General features: G+C 43.3%; 1 protein-coding gene across 16 annotated transcripts in view; it reads left to right on the top strand.

Annotated features, from left to right (window-relative positions):
• The window catches only part of KMT2C (lysine methyltransferase 2C), a 356,746-nt gene that overhangs the window by 131,231 nt on the left and 206,803 nt on the right, over window positions 1-18,712 (top strand). For all 16 annotated transcript variants that reach the window (XM_075062190.1, XM_032767811.2, XM_032767809.2 and 13 more), the window contains 3 exons: window positions 332-538; window positions 4,390-4,535; window positions 6,790-6,899. In XM_075062190.1, the coding sequence (XP_074918291.1) occupies window positions 332-538; window positions 4,390-4,535; window positions 6,790-6,899 (463 nt within the window). The remainder of the gene's footprint in view (window positions 1-331; window positions 539-4,389; window positions 4,536-6,789; window positions 6,900-18,712) is intronic.

Genomic DNA, 18,712 nt, shown 5'->3' with positions numbered 1-18,712 from the left:
TTTTGGATACAGTAGAATATGTGAAGTTTTTTTCGCTTGATAGACTAAGGGCTTTTAAGCATAGGACAAATAAAAAATCTTTAACTTGTGTGTTTTCCACATTTTTAGCAAACGTTTATGGCAGAAAAACAAAACTACTGTTACATAATTTTAAATAATATATTTAGTAGTTAAATTGCAAATTTATTTAAAGATACACTTTAAATTATTGTTTATATTTTATATATTGTACTTTGCATTGTGTTTGAGGAAAGTCAGATTGACACAAAACATGACAATTAATAGGAAATCCCCCAGATTATCCTGATTTAAAAAAGTTTCCTCTTTGCAGCGAACAACTCTGCGCCTTTTGTTACTGTGGTGAACGAAGCTCATTAGGGCAAGGAGAATTAAAACAATTCAGTCCAACGCTAGCGTTTATCATCCCCTGGAAGAACCAGCCTTTAAGTAAGAGTGAAACCAACGACCACAGCGATGGAGTTTATGAGAGAACTCCAAGGCAAAACTCAGTGCCGCGCAAACAAAGAGGACAGAAGAAGTAAGTCTGTTTCATCATAAAAACTTTTGTCATAATTTTGTTGTATTGTTGATTTATTGTAGAGAGACCTGGAAGCATATATGCAAACATTGTGCAGTGAGAAGTGAATAATTTGAAAATTTGAAATTATTTTAAAACCACATGATGCTTAGTATTATTAATCTGTGATTGAAAAATTGCAAACCATGTCAGAAAAATAGCAATCTTTCTTCTGCTTCTTATTGTTAAAGTTTTTTCCCCTAGAAGTGAGAACGTGTTCTTTTTTGGAGAGTACAAAAGTAAAAGAGACAGACTTACTTTAAAAATACAAATGTATTTGTACTCTTGAAATAGATCTTAGAGAGAGCATGCAAAAGAACAGAAGAGGAGTAACACATTAACCAGTTGATTTCTAAACTGTTGTGTTTGTGTACATTGGAGAGGCAAGAAATTTGTGTGTGTCACTTTTTGTAATCTTTCTTCCCTGGCCTCCTCCAAAAATAATCCTTGCAACTGTGAAAAGCAACATGCTATATGAATACAGTATATTCTACTGTGATTAGAACTCTGTTGTTTTTGTCTATGTCAATATCTCAGGTGCCTTTTGCAATAGAGCACTTTTTAATAGCTATTTCTGAGAAATTACATTCACTTACACATTCCTGTGTGGTCCATGCCGAAAGATTATTGAATATATTTATGGAAATGTAGTTTAAAATACATCCATAACTGCAAATGGAGATTTTCTTAGTATTTGCATAATGGAATAGATTTTTCTGAATATATATATTTGGATTTTGTAATTCTGGGTTTTTGCCGTTACCATGGTTAGATGTGTTCTTGTTTCAGAGCTGTCTTGCTAATATGTGTATTTAGTTGTGCTGGCTGATTAGTAGAGGTTTTTGTAGCCTATGGGAAAGTGCGAAATTAATTTAGCTTGGAACAACTAAGCAGCTCTGTCCCTTGAGGGTGATGATGTAATCATCCCCAAGTGCCATGCTGGCTAACATCCAAGTTTAAGTACTAAAGCGTTGTGTTGGAGTTTTCTGATTGGTTGATAGCTTTGGACTGCTGCCAATACAGTGAAGAAGTGAAGTAGGAAATGAAACAATAACAAAGAGAGGCAGCCTTTTAAAAGGATTTAAGGTGGTACATTTTAAGGAATCCTGAATTATCAAGGCATATATAGCATTGAAAGTACTGTAGACATTTAAATTTGAATTCATATTCAGATTAGGTTTATTCAGTTTAGATAAATTTTAGTTTAATAGCCCTTAATTAAGTATGAATGCTGAATCTCTATATAAAGCTGGCAGTGATTTTATCCATTTGATATTAAGGAACTATAAACACAAATTAAAAAAAACAGGTACTCAGATTTCCTTATTATAAAATCTGGTATGAATGTGTAATTCTTTCTTTTTTAGATTAATTTAAAACTGACAGTAATTTAGTAACAGGAGCCTATGTTAATATCTGGCTTGACTGCATGTAGGGGTACTTGCCCTTTTGCAGTAGAATGAGTTAATTTAATACATCGATTAATAAGGGGGCTATTTTATTCATAGTAATAGGTTTTAGTCTTGAAGGTTTTGATTTCTGATATTGCACACTTTTTTTTTTTGTTATGACATAAGTCATTAGGAGATAATTTAGTGCCAAGGATTGAAAACTTCACCCACTCACCAATAATGAGAGAGAAGCTTTTCTTGACAGATGTGGAGGAGGGGGGATCTTAACCATCAATTTTTGCACAGCTTAAGCTTTCACTTACTTTTCCCCCATCTCCTTGCTCTTATGTTTCTGAAGGTAACCTTCAAAATAAGCCAAATGTAAAATGAGATAATTTTTTACTCCTAAGTCAGCACACAGCTCTGTTGCCTGCTGTAGCTCATGGCTTTACCAAGCAGTAAAGTAAAATCAACATAAATTTGGTCAAGTTCACTGTTCTTTTTCAGAAGGGTATGAGCATCATGAAATTGTCAAGAACTATATAGCGGTTTCATGCTGCTGCTACTGTCGACATCTATGAACAGCCACTGAGGCATATGGTTGATTTATTAATGAATCGGGGACTGCCAAATTCACGGCCATGAAAAACACGTCACAGACTATGAAATCAGAGTTCCCCTGTGAATCTAGCTGTTGGAGGGGCAGAACAGGGCAGGCCTGGGAGTGCCCCAGCTGGGGGCTCCTACTATTCACTGGGATCCAGCTGTTAGTCTGCCAGGCTGGGGAAGGAAGGGACTTCTCCTGCGTGGCTGCTCTTGTGGGAAGATCAGACTGAAGGCAGCAGCAACAGAGCTTCCTGCAGTTTGAGGAGATTCCCAGAGGTGGACTTGGGTCTGATCTCCCCCATGCTGCTGGGAGCACCCCAGCTGGGGGCTGCTAGTCCCCTCGGGGCTGAAATGGGACAGGACTTCCTCTTCCCTTGCACAGCCACTCTCTGGGGAGATCAGACCCACTTACCTCGGGGAACCTCCCCCAGCTGCAGGAAGCTCTGTGGCTGCTGACAGCTCTGAAGGTTCCCAGCAGCACGGGTGAGGTCAGAGCCACCTCTGGGAATCTCCCTCAGCTGCAGAAAGCTCCACAGTGCAAAAGTGAGGGTGGAAATCCTGCAACCCCCCCCATACATCAGCTTTGTGACTCTCCACAACCCACTTTTGGGTAGGCCTCCCTCCTCCCAGTTACAACACCATGGAATTTCAAATGTAAAGGTCTGAAAATGTGAATTTGACCAATTAAAAAACCTGCTGACTATGAAATTGATCAGAATGGACTGGGAATTTGGTAGGGCCCTAATGAAGAAGGAACCAATAAAAGATTGAGATGACCCAAATTTCACTATGGTAGCTGAGGGGGCTAGACCTCTCAGTAAGGCTTAGTGCAGTGCTTTAGCAATCGAAGGCAGAAACTTTTTTTTTAAGTAGGGTTACGGGAGTCAGGTTTCTCTGGTTAATGGGTTAGTGAGTCTAATGTTCAGTGGACAGTTTTTTGGTAGGTTGGGTTAAAAAGCCAGAAAGGAGGGTACCCTGTGCTCAAATAGTATACTGTGGTGTTTGTGGTTTTTTTAAATAGGTTTAATAGATTCTTCCATTTCATCATCTAGTGCTTTTTGTATAATTAAATTCTTCTTTTCTACCCTCTTTCTCTTACACTTTGCTATTTTGTGAATTTTGGTTGTGTGGGACAAAGACATCTGCTGCCATCTAACCTTCTCCTTTCTTGGTCTTTTTCACCCTTCCCCCATACACACTAGCTGTCTGCTATCCTAGCAGCTTACCTCTGTCTGGTAGGGCAGAGTCTCCTTTGAGAATACTGTCAATGCTATACCACAGACCAGCTGTCGAGGTTGCAGAGAGGAAACCATAAGAAAGCTGCAGCTGACACCCTCTGTTTACACCACCTCCCTCCCTTTGTTCCAGGTTTCCCATTTCCCCAGAGAAATATCCCTTCTTTGCCTGGATCTGTATCTGCCTGTACTTACCTAACAATCTCTTCTGGAGATGAAGCAAGTCAAACAAAAAATGAAGTTTGAAAAATTTTAGAATGTATATCCTGAACAATGAGATGGTCTGGACAAAGGGCCATTTAACACAGTCATTTTTTCTGGTGCATATGACTTTTAACTGAAAGCATTGTTCTTCGTTTTCTCCTACTGATATAAATACTATGTCAAAATTCAAGAAACTGGGCCAGGTTCCCCCCCTCCCCCTTCTTTGATGTGTGTTTTATCACACTTAGGGAAAACTCATTTGAGGCATTCTGGTTTTTTTAGATAATTTAAAAACCACATAGCTAATTGAGTTATAAACTTAGACTGTTTTAATTGCAGAGTTACCTACCCACATTTTTTCTCTCCTTCTCTACAGAGAGAGACCTCGACAGAGTATAGCATCATGTACAAGTGTAAGCACTCAAACTGCTTCTGACGATCAGGTTGTCAAATTCTGGGATGAACTCAGTTTAGTTGGCTTACCAGATGACATTGATGTCCAAGCCTTATTTGAGCCAACAGGTAGGTATACATTCAGGTGTTAATAGTATGTGGTACATATTTGTAATCGTTTAACTGAAATTCAAGCTAAACTTTTGTTTAAATAATTCTTTAGTTTTGGTATAGTGATTGCCTCTTTGGGGAAGTGAGGAGCAAAGGAGAAAGAAACAGAGATAATACGTCAGAGTTTAAACTGTCATTTTATATAACTCCTAAAGGCACAGTCCTGGCAAAGCCTCCTTCTCCTGTGGCTTCACTGGAGCTACCTGAACAAATAACAATTAGTCATGAGAGGAAGGACTTTCAGGATCAGGTCCTAAGATTGTAATATACATTTTTAACTTTAATGTTTTATTTAGGTATATCAGAAAAATCAAGAAGCTTTGGGCTATTTTCTCAGAGCATTTTGGTTCAAATGTTGCCCTACTAGCAGTCTATACCATATGCTTATGTATAGGGCCCTACCAAATTCACGGCCATGGAAAATGTGTCATGGATAGTGAAATATGGTCTTTTGTGTGCTTTTACTCTATACTCTACAGATTTCACAGAGGAGGCCATCGTTTCTCAAATTGGGGGTCCTGACCCAAAAGGGAGATTACAGGGGGATCGCAAGATTATTTTAGGTGGGCGTCACAGTATTGCCACCCTTACTTCTGCGCTGCCTTCAGAGCTGGGCATCTGGAGAGTGGCGGTTGCTGAATGAAGAACCAGCTCTGCAAGCAGCAGTGCAGAAGTAGGGGTGGCAGTACTATACCATGCCATCCTTACTTCTGTGCTACTGCTGGTGGCAGCACTGCCTTCAGAGCTGGATGCCCAACCAGCAGCCACCGATCTCCAGCTGCCAAGCTCTGAAGGCCACACCACCACCAGGAGCCGCACAGAAGTAAGGGTTGCAGTGCCACAACCCATCCTACAGTAACCTTGTAACCCTCCATCCCCAACTCCTTTTTTGGGTCAGGATCCCTACAGTTACATTACCATGAAATTTCAGATTTAAATATCTGAAATCATGACGTTTATAATTTTTTAAATCCTATGACTGTGAAATTGACCAAAATGGACTATGAATTTGGTTAGCCCTACTTGTGTCTCACAAAAGAAGAAACTGTAAGAACTCAGAACTTGTTCTATAAATATTATTTCTGTACTGAACTTAGTAGTAGTGTCACTTTTCTTCAAAATTCTCTGAAAATTGGTTTCAAAATTTGATTGAAAAGAAACCTCTTCTAAATGAATTTTAAAAAAAAATTAGTATGGAGTCTGGTCGCCTAATGTTGGATAAATTTTAATTCTTCCAAGTCATCACTATTGGAAAATGCTTACAATTATTTCTTTTTATTTACTTTCAGTCCTTTTTTTTGTTACTAAATGCAGAGTTGCAATATACAGTTTATATGCTTAATAGCAATTTTCAAGAGGTACATACCATGAGTCTCATATGGTACGTCAGCATAGAATACCTTCAGCTGAGGCGAGAAATATTAGCAGTTTGTCATTATACCATATCCTAGGTTTTCATTCTTCTGCGAGTAGCTGAACTGAAAGTCATTTTAACAGGTACTTTGAGTCCTAGAAGCTCTATTTTTGTAGTCTAAGTTTCCCAATATGAGTACAGCAGGCTCTTATTTGTGTGTGTCTCTCTATAACAGCAGCTTACTATTGTAATCACAGTTTTTTTACAAAACAATTTATGTACCAACCCTGTGCATGGCACCTTGTGATCTTTCAAAAATTATTTGTTTACGGTAGCACTCACAATGTGCTTGGTGCTTTCCCAGCAGACAAAAGGAATTGATCCCTGTCCCAGGGAGTTCACAAGCTAAGGACAAATATACAGACAAACAGTAAAATAAGTGAGGGGCAAACCTGAAGTTAACCTTGAGTGTATAAGTACACACAGACATGTCACAGATGTATTTGTATATTTTGGGGTACAAAAACTAGAAGCTGGAAGGTATATAAATGTGTGTGAAAACATCTGGGTTTTTTTGTATATAATAAAAACTGCAGCATGTAGAGAAATTGTTGATTCCTTCCTCCTCCTGCTCTTCCTGTTTCAGTAAAAGACTATTGTCCTAACTCTGCAAGCGCTTACCACTAAAATTAAGCTCTGTATTCTCGAGTAATGGTTGCGAGATCAGGTCTGGGGTTTTTTTGTTTGTTTGTTTTTGTATTTTTTTAAGGTCTTTCCTTTAATGCTTATTTTGAAACTCAGCTGCTTCTTGGCAAAGTTGTAAAATTGTGCAATTCTTTCTCAATGATAATGCATTAGGTCACTGCTGGGCTCATCACCGCTGTGCAGAGTGGTCATTGGGAGTATGCCAGACTGAAGAGCAGCTATCGGTGAACGTGGACAAAGCTGTTGTCTCAGGGAGCACAGAAGTGAGTAGGAAAAAAAGAACTTTTCCCTCAAGACTGTAAAATTAAAAAAAAAAAATTCAAATAAGAGTAGAAAATGTCACTCACTGCAAATATCAACTCCTAGAGCTTTGTTCTGCCTCTTACATTCACAGTAATGCTTTACTGTACAAGTAATCAGATTGTAATCTACAGTTGATTTCAGTGGGAAAACTTGTGGAGTATCAAGTACTACTCAGCTTGAGTTTGCTTGGCAGAATCAGTTCTGTGGTTATTAGAAGCTGGCAAGGGGTTCACAGAAAAAAAACAGATGTGTTCAAATTAGCAAATGCCTTTTTCATCAACACTAATATTCATTCTCTATCCTTACAAGTTTGTATAATCAGAGTGCAGTTAATATGGTGTCGATATACCCAAATACTCTTTAAAAAATTGCAATGTGAGTGTCCATGCTCTAGGATCCTGCAAGGTGGGAGAGTCCCAGAGCTCAGGCTGCAGCCCAGCCCTGAACATCTATACCACAATAAAACAGCCCTGCAGCCCGAGCCCAAGTCAGCTGGCATGGGCCAGCCACAGGTGTCCAATCGCGGTGTAGACATACCCTGAGGCAATCTAGCTGGAGAGGGGGGAACAGATGCAGAAGTGTCTCCCAAATGCTTGCAGGTTGCTTAGCAATTAGAGTGTGTTGTGTGACTATGATATCCACATGATAAATTACATTTATCCTACACCTTTTAGGAAGTCAGCTGCATTCTCTCCACCAGGTCATCTGCACTAGGGCTATTTCTAACACTCAGCTCCTGAACAGCATTCAGACAACTACCATTAGGGACAAATAAATAAATAAACCAAAACTAAACTCAACCATAAAAATGTTTCATCCAACAAATATAAAAATTCCACCACAAAATTAAAATGGTGAAAGAGCAAGAATCGGGAAATATTCGTCTTTAGACCCATGATTGGTTTAGTTATTTTTTGATGAACTATTTGGGCTACATTATACCACCTGAAAACCAGGAATCACTTCTGTATCAACTGACCCAGATCCAGCTCTAGTAGACTGCAATATGTTGGACCTTTAATTTGTGTGACTTCATGTGTAGAAAAACTTATTTTAGAAGTTTTTGACCTATTCATAGTAACTTTTTTTTCTCCTTCAGAGGCCCGTACTGCTGCAGTCAGGGTACTTAGGCAGCCTGCCTTCCAAGAGGAAAGGATAAGTAAAGCAGTCCAAATAAATACAGTGGCCCAGGGCTTCTTGAGTCTCTAAACTGAGGCCCTACGTTAAGATTAGCGTTTGGTTAAGAACTGAAAATATTTCCTGAACTGTGTGCTGTGGTTTTTAATTTGAAACATTTGGTTTACATCTGCCACTGTGGGAAGTGGAGGTAGGGAGCACTACTTCCCATCCATCTGTAGAAGCAGCTCTGCTACAAGTACTCAGCAGCTCCCTCATGGCTGCCTGCTGCTGTGCAGAAGGGAGACGAGATAGTAGTTCTTCTTCAAGTGCTGTCCCTGTGGGTGCTCCACTCTAGGTGACGGTGCGTCCCGGCGCTGTCGATCGGAGATTTTCGGTAGCAGTGCCTGGTTGGGGCGCACGCACCCAGATGGTATCTCCCGTCTAGTTGGAATCTTCCTGAGTGCGTGTGCCCCACACCCCCCTCTGTTCCTTCTCAACCGTCCTCGGCTGAAGACGGGACTCGGGGCAGTGCTACCTTCTCTTCCCTGGTCTCTATAGGAAACAGTAACAAAAAATTAATAATTATCTTCCCAATTGTTTCCCTTCCTTTAGTATAGTTACATTGTTAGTTATTTAGTTAAAAAAAAAAACACCTCAGGCTTGTCTCCCATTGAGACACTCTCCTCAGCCATCTCTAACTCACAATGCCAGGACCTTCAGGTTTCAAAAAGTGCATCTCTTGTCAGGACTCCATGCCCTGCTCAGATGGCCACTCTCTGTGTGTGAGGTGCCTAGGCGACACCCACATCCCAGCAAAGTGCCTTCACTGCGTGAGCCTTAAATCAAGAGCTCAACGTGACAGGGATCTGCGCCTCAAGATCATTATGATGGAGAAATCCCTGCAACCGCTGTCGGAGACGGGAAAGGTAGAGCCTGCTCCCACACGCTCTCCAGCCAAATCTGAACCGGTGGGGAGTATTGCTTCACCTTCCCTGGAGCGGAGGCAAGAAGCCAAGCAGCCTCTCAAACGAGACGCTAACAAGGGTAGAGGGTCTCCGGCGAGATCCCTACCCCCTGTGCTGACAGCAGGAAAGACAGCTGCTTCAGCCTCTTCAAATGCCTCAGCAACCGCTCTGACGGAGCTTAGAGGCAGGGACCAGACCTCCCGCGCGGGGAAGGCACCCGTTGATTCGGTCCCTCCGCACCGCAAACGACTGCGGCGCGGACAACTTACTCCTCTTCGGCACCGAGAGGGGCTACAGCACCGGCACCACGTTCCTCCTTCGGCACCGGCAACGGCCGCGGTGCCGGCAGCGCGTTCGGCTCCGACAGGCAGAAACAGCCGCGGGAGCTTACAAACCGGTCAATTTCAGTGCTAAAAGCGGCCGCGGTCCCGCCAGCGCGCTCTGCCTCAGCGACGAAAATAGCTGCGGTGCCGACAGCGCGATCAGCCTCGGCACCGCGAAGAGGGTCGGCACCCAGCCACTCTCTGCCCGCGCACCACAACAGACCCCCTGCAGGGCACCTCCAGGCTCGACACAGCAGGACACTCTCTGCCACTCTCTCCTAGTAAAGAACTAGAGCAGAGAGCAGGCTTAGATCAGCCTAGAGAGAGCAGGAACAACAGCTTCTCACACAAAGTGACCTTCTAGTGCCACCTGAGCCTCACTCTCCACTCCTAGACACAGAGGACTCCTTTCTTGACCTGCCACTTTCTCCACCTGACCCACCTTTCACCGACGGTGACCTTGAGCTACAGCAGCAGCAGAGTTCTCCCTCCTGCTTCTGTTCCACAGGCACCTTTACCACCTCAGGTCACGGCTCAAGCCAGCAGCCTCAGTTTCCCTACGTTGCCCCCCCGTGGGCGATACCTGGGTTCTCCTACCCTATGCCTTGGCCTCAGTGGTACCCGTGGCAGAATCCTCCTACCAATCATCTTCCTTCGGTGCCTCAATCTCCTGCTCCATCCACTTCCAGGGTGCCTGAGCCCCTCCAGAGTCTGGGAGCTATGCACCATATCCTGACTCGCCTAACCCTAACTCTCCATTAGTCTCAGATGAAGCCATCCTCCCTCCACCTCCACAGCCGTGGGACGACTGCAAACAATTTCAAGAACTTTTCAGGAGAGTTGCACTCAGTCAGGATATCCCTTAGAAGAGGTTCAGGAGAGTCAGCACAAACTCCTCAAAATTCTTCAACCATCTGCGCCCTCGAAAATCGCGCTCCCTATAAATGACGCACTCATGGAGCCAGCCGACACCCTCTGGCAAACCCCAGCTTCTCTAGTACCAACTTGTAAGAAGATCGAACGTAAAATACTACGTTCCTGCAAAGGACGCAGACTTCCTCTTTTTCTCATCCAGCACCGAACTCTCTTGTCATTGATGCAGTGACACAGCGAACTAAACAGTCACAATATCGACCAACTCCACAAGACAAGGACCTTAGACGCCTTGATGTCCTGGGCCGCAAGGTTTATACGTCCTCTACTCTACAATTCAGGATTGCTAACTATTCTGCTCTCCTCGCCAGCTATGATTTTGATAATTATAATAAGCTTCTCGAATTTGCCTCATACATCCCAGAGGACAGAAGAGCAGACTTCAACTCAATCCTGTCTGAGGGACAATTGATCTCCAGAACGGCTCTACAAGCGTCCTTAGACACAGCGGACACAGCAGCCCGTACCACTGCAACTGCTGTGTTATGCGCAGATCATCATGGCTCTCTGCGTCAGGCATTCCTAAAGAGCTCCAAACCAAAGTGGAGGACCTCCCATTGATAAGGACAAACTCTTTTCGGAGAAAACTGATGAACTCCTCCACACCATGAAAGATTCGAGAGCGACACTGCGCACCCTGGGCATTCACCCACCACCTCCCAGGAGACAACGATACCAACCATACCAGAGACCACGCACACATCAGTACTATCGCCCTCAACCAGACCATATGACACAACTAGGAATCGTACTAGACCTCCCAAACGCAGACAAAATCAAAATCAGGCCACCACCTTCCGTCCACCAGGCAATAAACAACAGTTTTGAAGCTTTGGTCGAGGGTCTGTACGACCACCCCTTGATCCACACACTTACTTGTCCATTTGGCCACCGCCTCCAGTATTTCCAACATGCTTGGCAACGGATTACACAGGACCGTTGGGTCCTCGAAATAGTTCAGACCGGCTATTCCATCCCGTTCATATCCTACCCTCCTACCCTTTCCCCATCCCCGTCCCTCTTCAGGGACCCCTCTCACGAACAGTTACTTCGCAGAAGTGGCACACCTCCTGCAACTTGGCGCAGTGGAACCTGTGCCAGCACAACATCAAGGGACAGGGTTCTACTCCCATTACTTTCTAACGCAGAAGAAAACGGGGGATGGAGGCCTATACTAGACCTACGCCGACTGAACAAATTTGTGAGGACACAAAGATTCAAGATGGTCACATTGGGCACAATAATACCTGCACTGGATCAAGGGGACTGGTTTACAGCCCTCGACCTACAAGATGCTTATTTCCATATATCAATACATCCAGCTCACCGACGCTTCCTACGATTCACAATCGGTCAGGATCACTTTCCAATACAGAGTTCTCCCTTTCGGACTCTCCACAGCTCCAAGAGTTTTTTCCAAGACCCTAGCCGTGGTCGTGGCTCATCTCCGCAAACACGGGGTCACACTTTTCCCCTACCTGGACGATTGCCTCATCAGGGGCGACTCCTATGGCGAGACATTTCAAGCCACGCGCCTCACCATCTCCATGTTTCACAGCCTAGGCCTCCAAATAAACATTCAAAAATCTACCCTGATACCTACGCAACAGATCGAATTCATTGGAGCTCATCTCGACTCAACCCAGAGCAGGGCCTCGCTCCCATACAACAGATTCCTCGCTATCACGCGGCTCATACGTACGCTTTCTATCCGTTCCCAGGACGCAAGCAAGAACCTGCCTACAGCTCCTTGGTCACATGGCAGCTACCACCTTCGTGGTTCAACACGCCAGGCTACACATGAGATGCCTCCAGGGCTGGCTCAACTCCAGTTTCAAACCCAGCAGACATCACTTAGGGATGCTGCTAACTCCTCCACCTCACGTTATAACTTCCCTACAATGGTGGACAAGTCCAGAAAACCTCTGCACAGGGGTTCCCTTCCAACAACGATCCCCAACGCTCATGCTCACCACGGACGCTTCCCTGATCGTTGGGGAGCACATCTAGGGGACCACAGGGCACAAGGCCGGTGGTCTGCATCAGAGACACATCTACACATAAATCTCTTAGAGCTCAGAGCAGTGAGAGAGCATGCCTTCACTTTCTTCCCCTCATAAAGAACAAATACCTGCGAGTCTTAACAGACAACATAGCATGTATGTATTACATAAACAGACAAGGAGGAGCCCGATCACATTCCCTCTGCATGGAAGCCATTCGACTATGGAATTGGTGCATACGACATCGAATACAGATCGTCGCTTCCTACCTACCAGGCTGTCACAACACACTGGCTGCCGACGCACTCAGCAGACACTTCTCGACGAACACGAATGGGAACTGCACCCCGCAGTAATCCAACAGCTCTTCTCCCACTGGGGCACGCCATCCATAGATCTCTTTGCCACGACTCGAAACCGGAAATGCCCTCTGTTTTGCTCCAGGGCGGGACTCGGGACTGCATCCCTTAGGAGACGCATTCCTCATCCCATGGAACAACTGCCCTCTGTATGCCTTCCACCTATCCCTCTACTACACAGGGTTCTTCGGAAGATTGCGGACGACAAGGCCCGGGTCATCCTTATTGCCCCAGCTTGGCCAAGACAGACGTGGTACCCATACCTTCTCCGCATGTCCTCCCGTCACCATGGGCTCTCCCCAACAGACCAGACCTCCTTATCAGGACAACGGACGAGTCCTTCACCCCAGCTCCAAAAGCTCCACCTCACAGCCTGGTTCCTTCATGGTTCCAAACCCATGAACTAGCCTGTTCCGAGCAGGTCCAACATGTCCTCTTGCACAGTAGGAGGGACTCCACTCGTAAAACCTACCTTCAGAAGTGGAGACGTTTTTCGCTATTTGGTGCTCGCATAACCATTTAGCACCCAATAATGTGACCCTCCCTAACATTCTAGACTACCTCCTGAAACTAAAAACAAGATGGACTCTCAATCAGCTCCATCAAAGTGCACCTGGCAGCGCTTACCACCTTCCATGACCTATTGGATGGGTACTCACTCTTTACGCACCCCACCATTAAACGCTTTCTCGCTGGCCTGCAAAATCTCTACCCTGAAATTCATCCAACAGTGGCTACATGGAATCTTAACCTTGTACTTCATGCCCTCATGAAACCTCCATTTGAGCCGCTGGGCTACCTCCTCTCACCTCCATATGTCCATGAAGGTGGCTTTCCTAATTGCCATAACATCAGCGAGGAGAGTTGGTGAAATGACTGCCCTCATGGCCCACCCTCCCTACACAATCTTCTCCAAAGATAAAGTCACTTTGAGACCACATCCTAAATTTCTTCCTAAGGTGGTGTCAACTTCCACCTCAACCAACCTATATACTTACCTACCTTCTATCCCAAACCTCACAAAACTCCGCAGGACGCAACCCTGCATACTCTCGATGTGAGGAGAGCAATTGCCTTTTATTTAGAACGGACTAAACCATTTCGCAAGTCTCCACGACTCTTCGTTTCCATTGCTGAAAGATCAAAGGGCACGGCTATCTCTAAACAACGTCTATCCAAGTGGATCTCTGACTGCATCAGATCCTGTTACCGTGCGAAGAATCTTCAACCGCCCGATAACATTAGAACTCATTCCACTAGAGCCATGTCGGCATCCATTGCCTTCTTACACAACGTTCCCATTCCTGATATCTGTAGCAGCGGCTACATGGTCATCTGAAACACGTTTGCAAAACACTATGCTCTCACGCAAGATACCACGGCAGACGCAATAGTAGGCCATACAGTACTATCTTCAGTACTCCCTGCCCGCATCTCCAAAGTCCCACCAACCTTAGTGGGTACTGCTACACATTCACCTAGAGTGGAGCACCCACAGGGACAGCACTCGAAGAAGAAGAGAAAGTTACTCACCTTGCAGTAACTGAGGTTCTTCGAGATGTGTGTCCCTGTGGGTGCTCCACTCCCCGCCCTCCTCCCCTCTACTTTGGAGTACTAGTATGATGCTCCACGAGAGAAGGAACTGAGGGGGTGTGGGGCGCACGCACTCAGGAAGATTCCAACTAGATGGGAGATACCATCTGGGTGCGTGCGCCCCAACCAGGCACTGCTACCGAAAATCTCCGATCGACGGCGCCGGGACACACCGTCACCTAGAGTGGAGCACCCACAGGGACACACATCTCGAAGAACCTCAGTTACTGCAAGGTGAGTAACTTTCTCTTCTGGCTGCTCCATTGCCTGCTTCCCTGCCAGGTTGTGAGATTCTTGGAGGAAGCAGGATGAGAGCTCAACTGGCTCTGCCTGAGTCTAGGAGACTGTCTAGCAAAGATGGGTCCCTGCCCTCACCTGGCCACTCAGCTTAGCCTGGTATAAGTGGGGAAAAAAGGAGAAGCAGACAGAACAACCAATTAATTATTGTTTCCAGATTCTTTGCACCAGCAATAGGTTAGAGTGGCTTGGAGGCTGCTTTAAGTTGTACTAACTGTTTATGATTGACAGGATGTCATAGGTCAACTGGCTATAGCTGGAGTACAATGTGTTACAGCCACTTCCTCTGCCTACCCTCAGCACATCCCTCTGCACCAGTGACTGCAGCAAGGGAAACATAGGAGCTGGTTATGCCAGCGCTGTACTCACACTAGGGAATCCAGCAGGGAACCTGTGCGTGATTTCCACTGTCTTTGTGCACCACCTGAGCAATGTAAAGGGAAGAACAAGACAGAGACTCTGTCCTGGAGTATTGACAGTAATGTTTGGCTCTCAAACTGAAAAGATTTACATTACCTGCAATAATATATTATTATATAACAATAGACAATATAAGATATCCAAAATACTTCTATATAAATGCATAGTATTATGTAATATATTTTGGCAGCTGTTCATTTGATAAATTTTTGTATTTATAGCTGTTGCATTGTGCGTTCTTCAAATTTTGCTTTTCTGGTGTTGTCCTTTTAGTTTTTTTGTGTTCTAATGCTGTAAATGTTCTGGATGCTGCTGGCAATACAGGTGTAAGTCTGTGGTTAGGTTTATTTAGATGATTTTCCATAAAACAATTTGTAGGTTGTTTCTTTAACGGGCTGTCAAACTTGCTCTTATTTTTTCCCTGGCAGTCCCCCTGGCATTACATGAGTTTATGATGTGGTCTACTTCAGTAACGTCTTTGCCGAACTGGGAACGTGTTTTCTCCATTCCTTATGTTACTTGTGCAGATTAGTTCTGACATGCAAAGAATGTTTTTCATTAGCAAGATTGTTTTTTTTTATTCTCTATTTTGCTGGGAACATCTTGTAGGTTTTCTTACCGTGAGGGTCTTTTTAATTTGGAATTTGCATTATTGTTTCTCAGTAGTTGGGATATCCGTTTCTGATTGTCTTTTAACTGGATTTGACAGTGTTTCTTATTACTCTGTTTATCAGTTGAGATGTCCATTTGGCTTCATTGAACTTGTGATTGCATTAATGAAGCTTGTGTAAGCATATTTTCACTGACCTGTTCCAAAATGTGTGTGTAAATCATTTTCGGTTTCCACTTGGCTCTTACTTTCTGCTGGGTTAAAATTTTTAAGTGTAGTCCACACCTACGTCCAAGGCTTTGTATGTTTCACAAAATGTTCTGCTTAGATTTTCTCTTCTGTGATCCACCCCTTTGATTCACTGGTTTTGAAGGCATTAGAATTTATTTGTTCAGATGTATGACACATTCATTTTTTGTATTTTTTTGCCTAGGTCTATGTTAGTTGCTTTGATTTTGTTACCCAGTCTCCATTCTGTCTCTGATTATTGTTGATATATCCATGATGTCTTGTTTTTTCATGGTTTAAGGGACTTAATGCATCAGGTTATTTTATTTCATAGCTGACAAATAAATGACCAGATAGACCATTATATGTGTGGTAATGTATGTGCCTTGTTAATGTGTAGTCTATCTGACTCCTTTTGCCCCGTTGTTCATCTTACCCACCTGAGCCAAAGAGAGAGTTTCTCAAGACCACTTTTAAGGTTAAAAAGTTACATGTCCATGGGGCTCCAAGATCATTCTTTTAAGTTCAATATGGTGTAAACTCCAGAGAGAGACATTCCAGCTCTTACATTTCAGATGTCTTTTGAAAAGGCTTTTGGCATAAAATCCAATTTTGCTTGTATTTTTGGATCGCTGTATTTTTCTTAAAACTTTTTATATAGAGTTTTCAGTTATTTATTTGAATGCAAAATATAACTAAGTCAGTATTATTGGTTCCTTAAAATTCTCTATACAGTATGTGAAAATAAGTCTGAAATAATGAAGCAAAGAAGTAGCCATATTGTTAATTTGATATAAGACTGGAAGATCAGACTTTAGCCAGACACACAGGGTAGAGTAAGATTTTCACAAGTCTTTTTAGGTGAGAAATGGAAGTACAGTATTACATGGCTGTACCTACTAAACTAAACCAAACCAAACTATTAAAAAAGACAGTTTTAAAAGGCGAGAAAGAGAAGTATCCTGCTTTTGTCTGTACCTCTGGCTCCAGTCTTTTACATCTCTAACTGCATCCTTGTTCATGCTGTCTTGATACTTGGTACCTTTATACAGGGTGCACTTCCAGTTTTAATTCTAATTAAATTGGGGACCTCCAGGGATTACAGATGTTGAGATTTTAACAAAGATTATTTTGAAACATTTTCAGGTATTTTAAACACTGCTTTGTAATTTCCATGTTTAATTTACATATTTTGATGAGGTGAGTGTTTTCCTGTGTTCTGCTAAGGCAGTGTAAAAATTGCTGCTTGTTTGCATTAAATGGCTCAATTCAGGACATGTTACCAGTGTAGAAGGATACGGGCTAATGTCACCACAGTCAGGAACTGCTGTCAAATAGTTCCATTAAAAGTGGCCAATTCTCCTTCTCTGCTTTCTTCTAGGAAAGGGAAAGACTTCACTCCTGAGTGTGGCACTCCCCCCTCTTCTTGTTCTTTTTATTTAATACTGTACTTGTGTATGGAATTTCATAGGTAAATAAAAGGACACAGTCCATATCCAGAGGAATTGGCATTCTAGATCAAAGCAATATATGTCAAAAAGTGTAATGGAGAATGTTGGGAAATGTCTAGGGAAGGACTGGGTGGATGCACTGTTAATGAGAGACACAGTTTGCCCAAAAAGGACAGATAGCGCTTGGTGGTGGTTTAGCGAGTTGTATGTTAGTTATCTTGAAATAAAGGTGTCTATTTTTTAGCATCACTTTTTTGTGCTTGTTGATCTTAGAAAAACTAATGGCATTTGAATTGCTGCCTTTATATATACCACACAATAAAGAAGTTGCTGTAGCAGTAACTTTCCCAACCACCCTTCTCTTCTGATAGCACTTAGACAGCAGCCTACAAAGCTAGGAGAGCTCACTCATCTGGAGCACAGAGGCTGAAGAAAAGTGGTACTGAAGGAAATCAAGAGGGCATGTGTTTGTATCGCCTGAAATGCGAGTAGGTAGGAAGCCATTTGAATGGGATGCATGAAACAGTCCTCCCAATTGACTGTCTCACCTTTTCAACTGTCTCCGGTTCAAATTCGCTGTATCTCATTGGTCACAGAGGACATACACAGCTCTGCCACTCCCTGTTATCCAGTTTTGTCTTTTACTGTGTTATCCTCTATTCCTCCATTCCACCAGTGGTGACAGCCTTGTCTGCCCACTTGTGTATTGCTGTTACAGTTGTCTTCAAACCTTCTTCCATGCTCCCACTGTGCATGAAATGCCCAACCTGAACTGATCTGTAAAGCTGCTACCTTTTCCTCCTTCGTATCCCTGCTCAGGGCTTACTTCTTCTGTGATTCTTACCAGAAGGGGCAGGTTATGGGGAACTTCGGTATAGCTCTTTTTGAAAAATAGTATATACATGTCAATATTTGAATGTATCTTTCTCACCCTTTATATGTTTCTTGTCTTCTTGAGATTTGTCTACAGTTGTTGTTTTTTTGGTTTTGATTTTTTTGGTGCTGATTTAACTAAATCATTAGAAATATGGTTTAGTTAAATTAGTGCAACCCTCTCGTGTGGACACTTAGACTAGTATAAAGGTGTTTATGCTACTGTTGCTTATTATACTTATGTAGCTGTGTCCATGCTAGAGAGATGCACCAAGTTAGGTAAATCATTTTTTCTACTGATTTTAGTTAAATCAGTCCAAAAACTGTATGTAGACAAGGCCTTAGATACCTACGTATCTATCTGTACCTATCACAGTAGGACCATGACCCTCACTGTGACTTCTGGGAGCTATCATAATACCAACAACATATAACAACCAGGTCATCTAATTGCATAGTGCTTGTTTGCAGTGCATCAGATGAGATGATCGAACTCACAGTTTCTCAGTGCTCTGAATCCGTGTTCTTCCTGTCTTATAACTGGAAAGACTATTGATTTTTATTTTTAAAAAAGGAAACGTCAGAAGTTCTACCTGTTC

Source organism: Chelonoidis abingdonii, chromosome 2, assembly GCF_003597395.2.
Source record: "Chelonoidis abingdonii isolate Lonesome George chromosome 2, CheloAbing_2.0, whole genome shotgun sequence".
Classification (NCBI taxonomy): Eukaryota; Metazoa; Chordata; order Testudines; family Testudinidae; genus Chelonoidis; species Chelonoidis abingdonii.
This window is presented reverse-complemented; position numbering and strand designations above follow the sequence as displayed.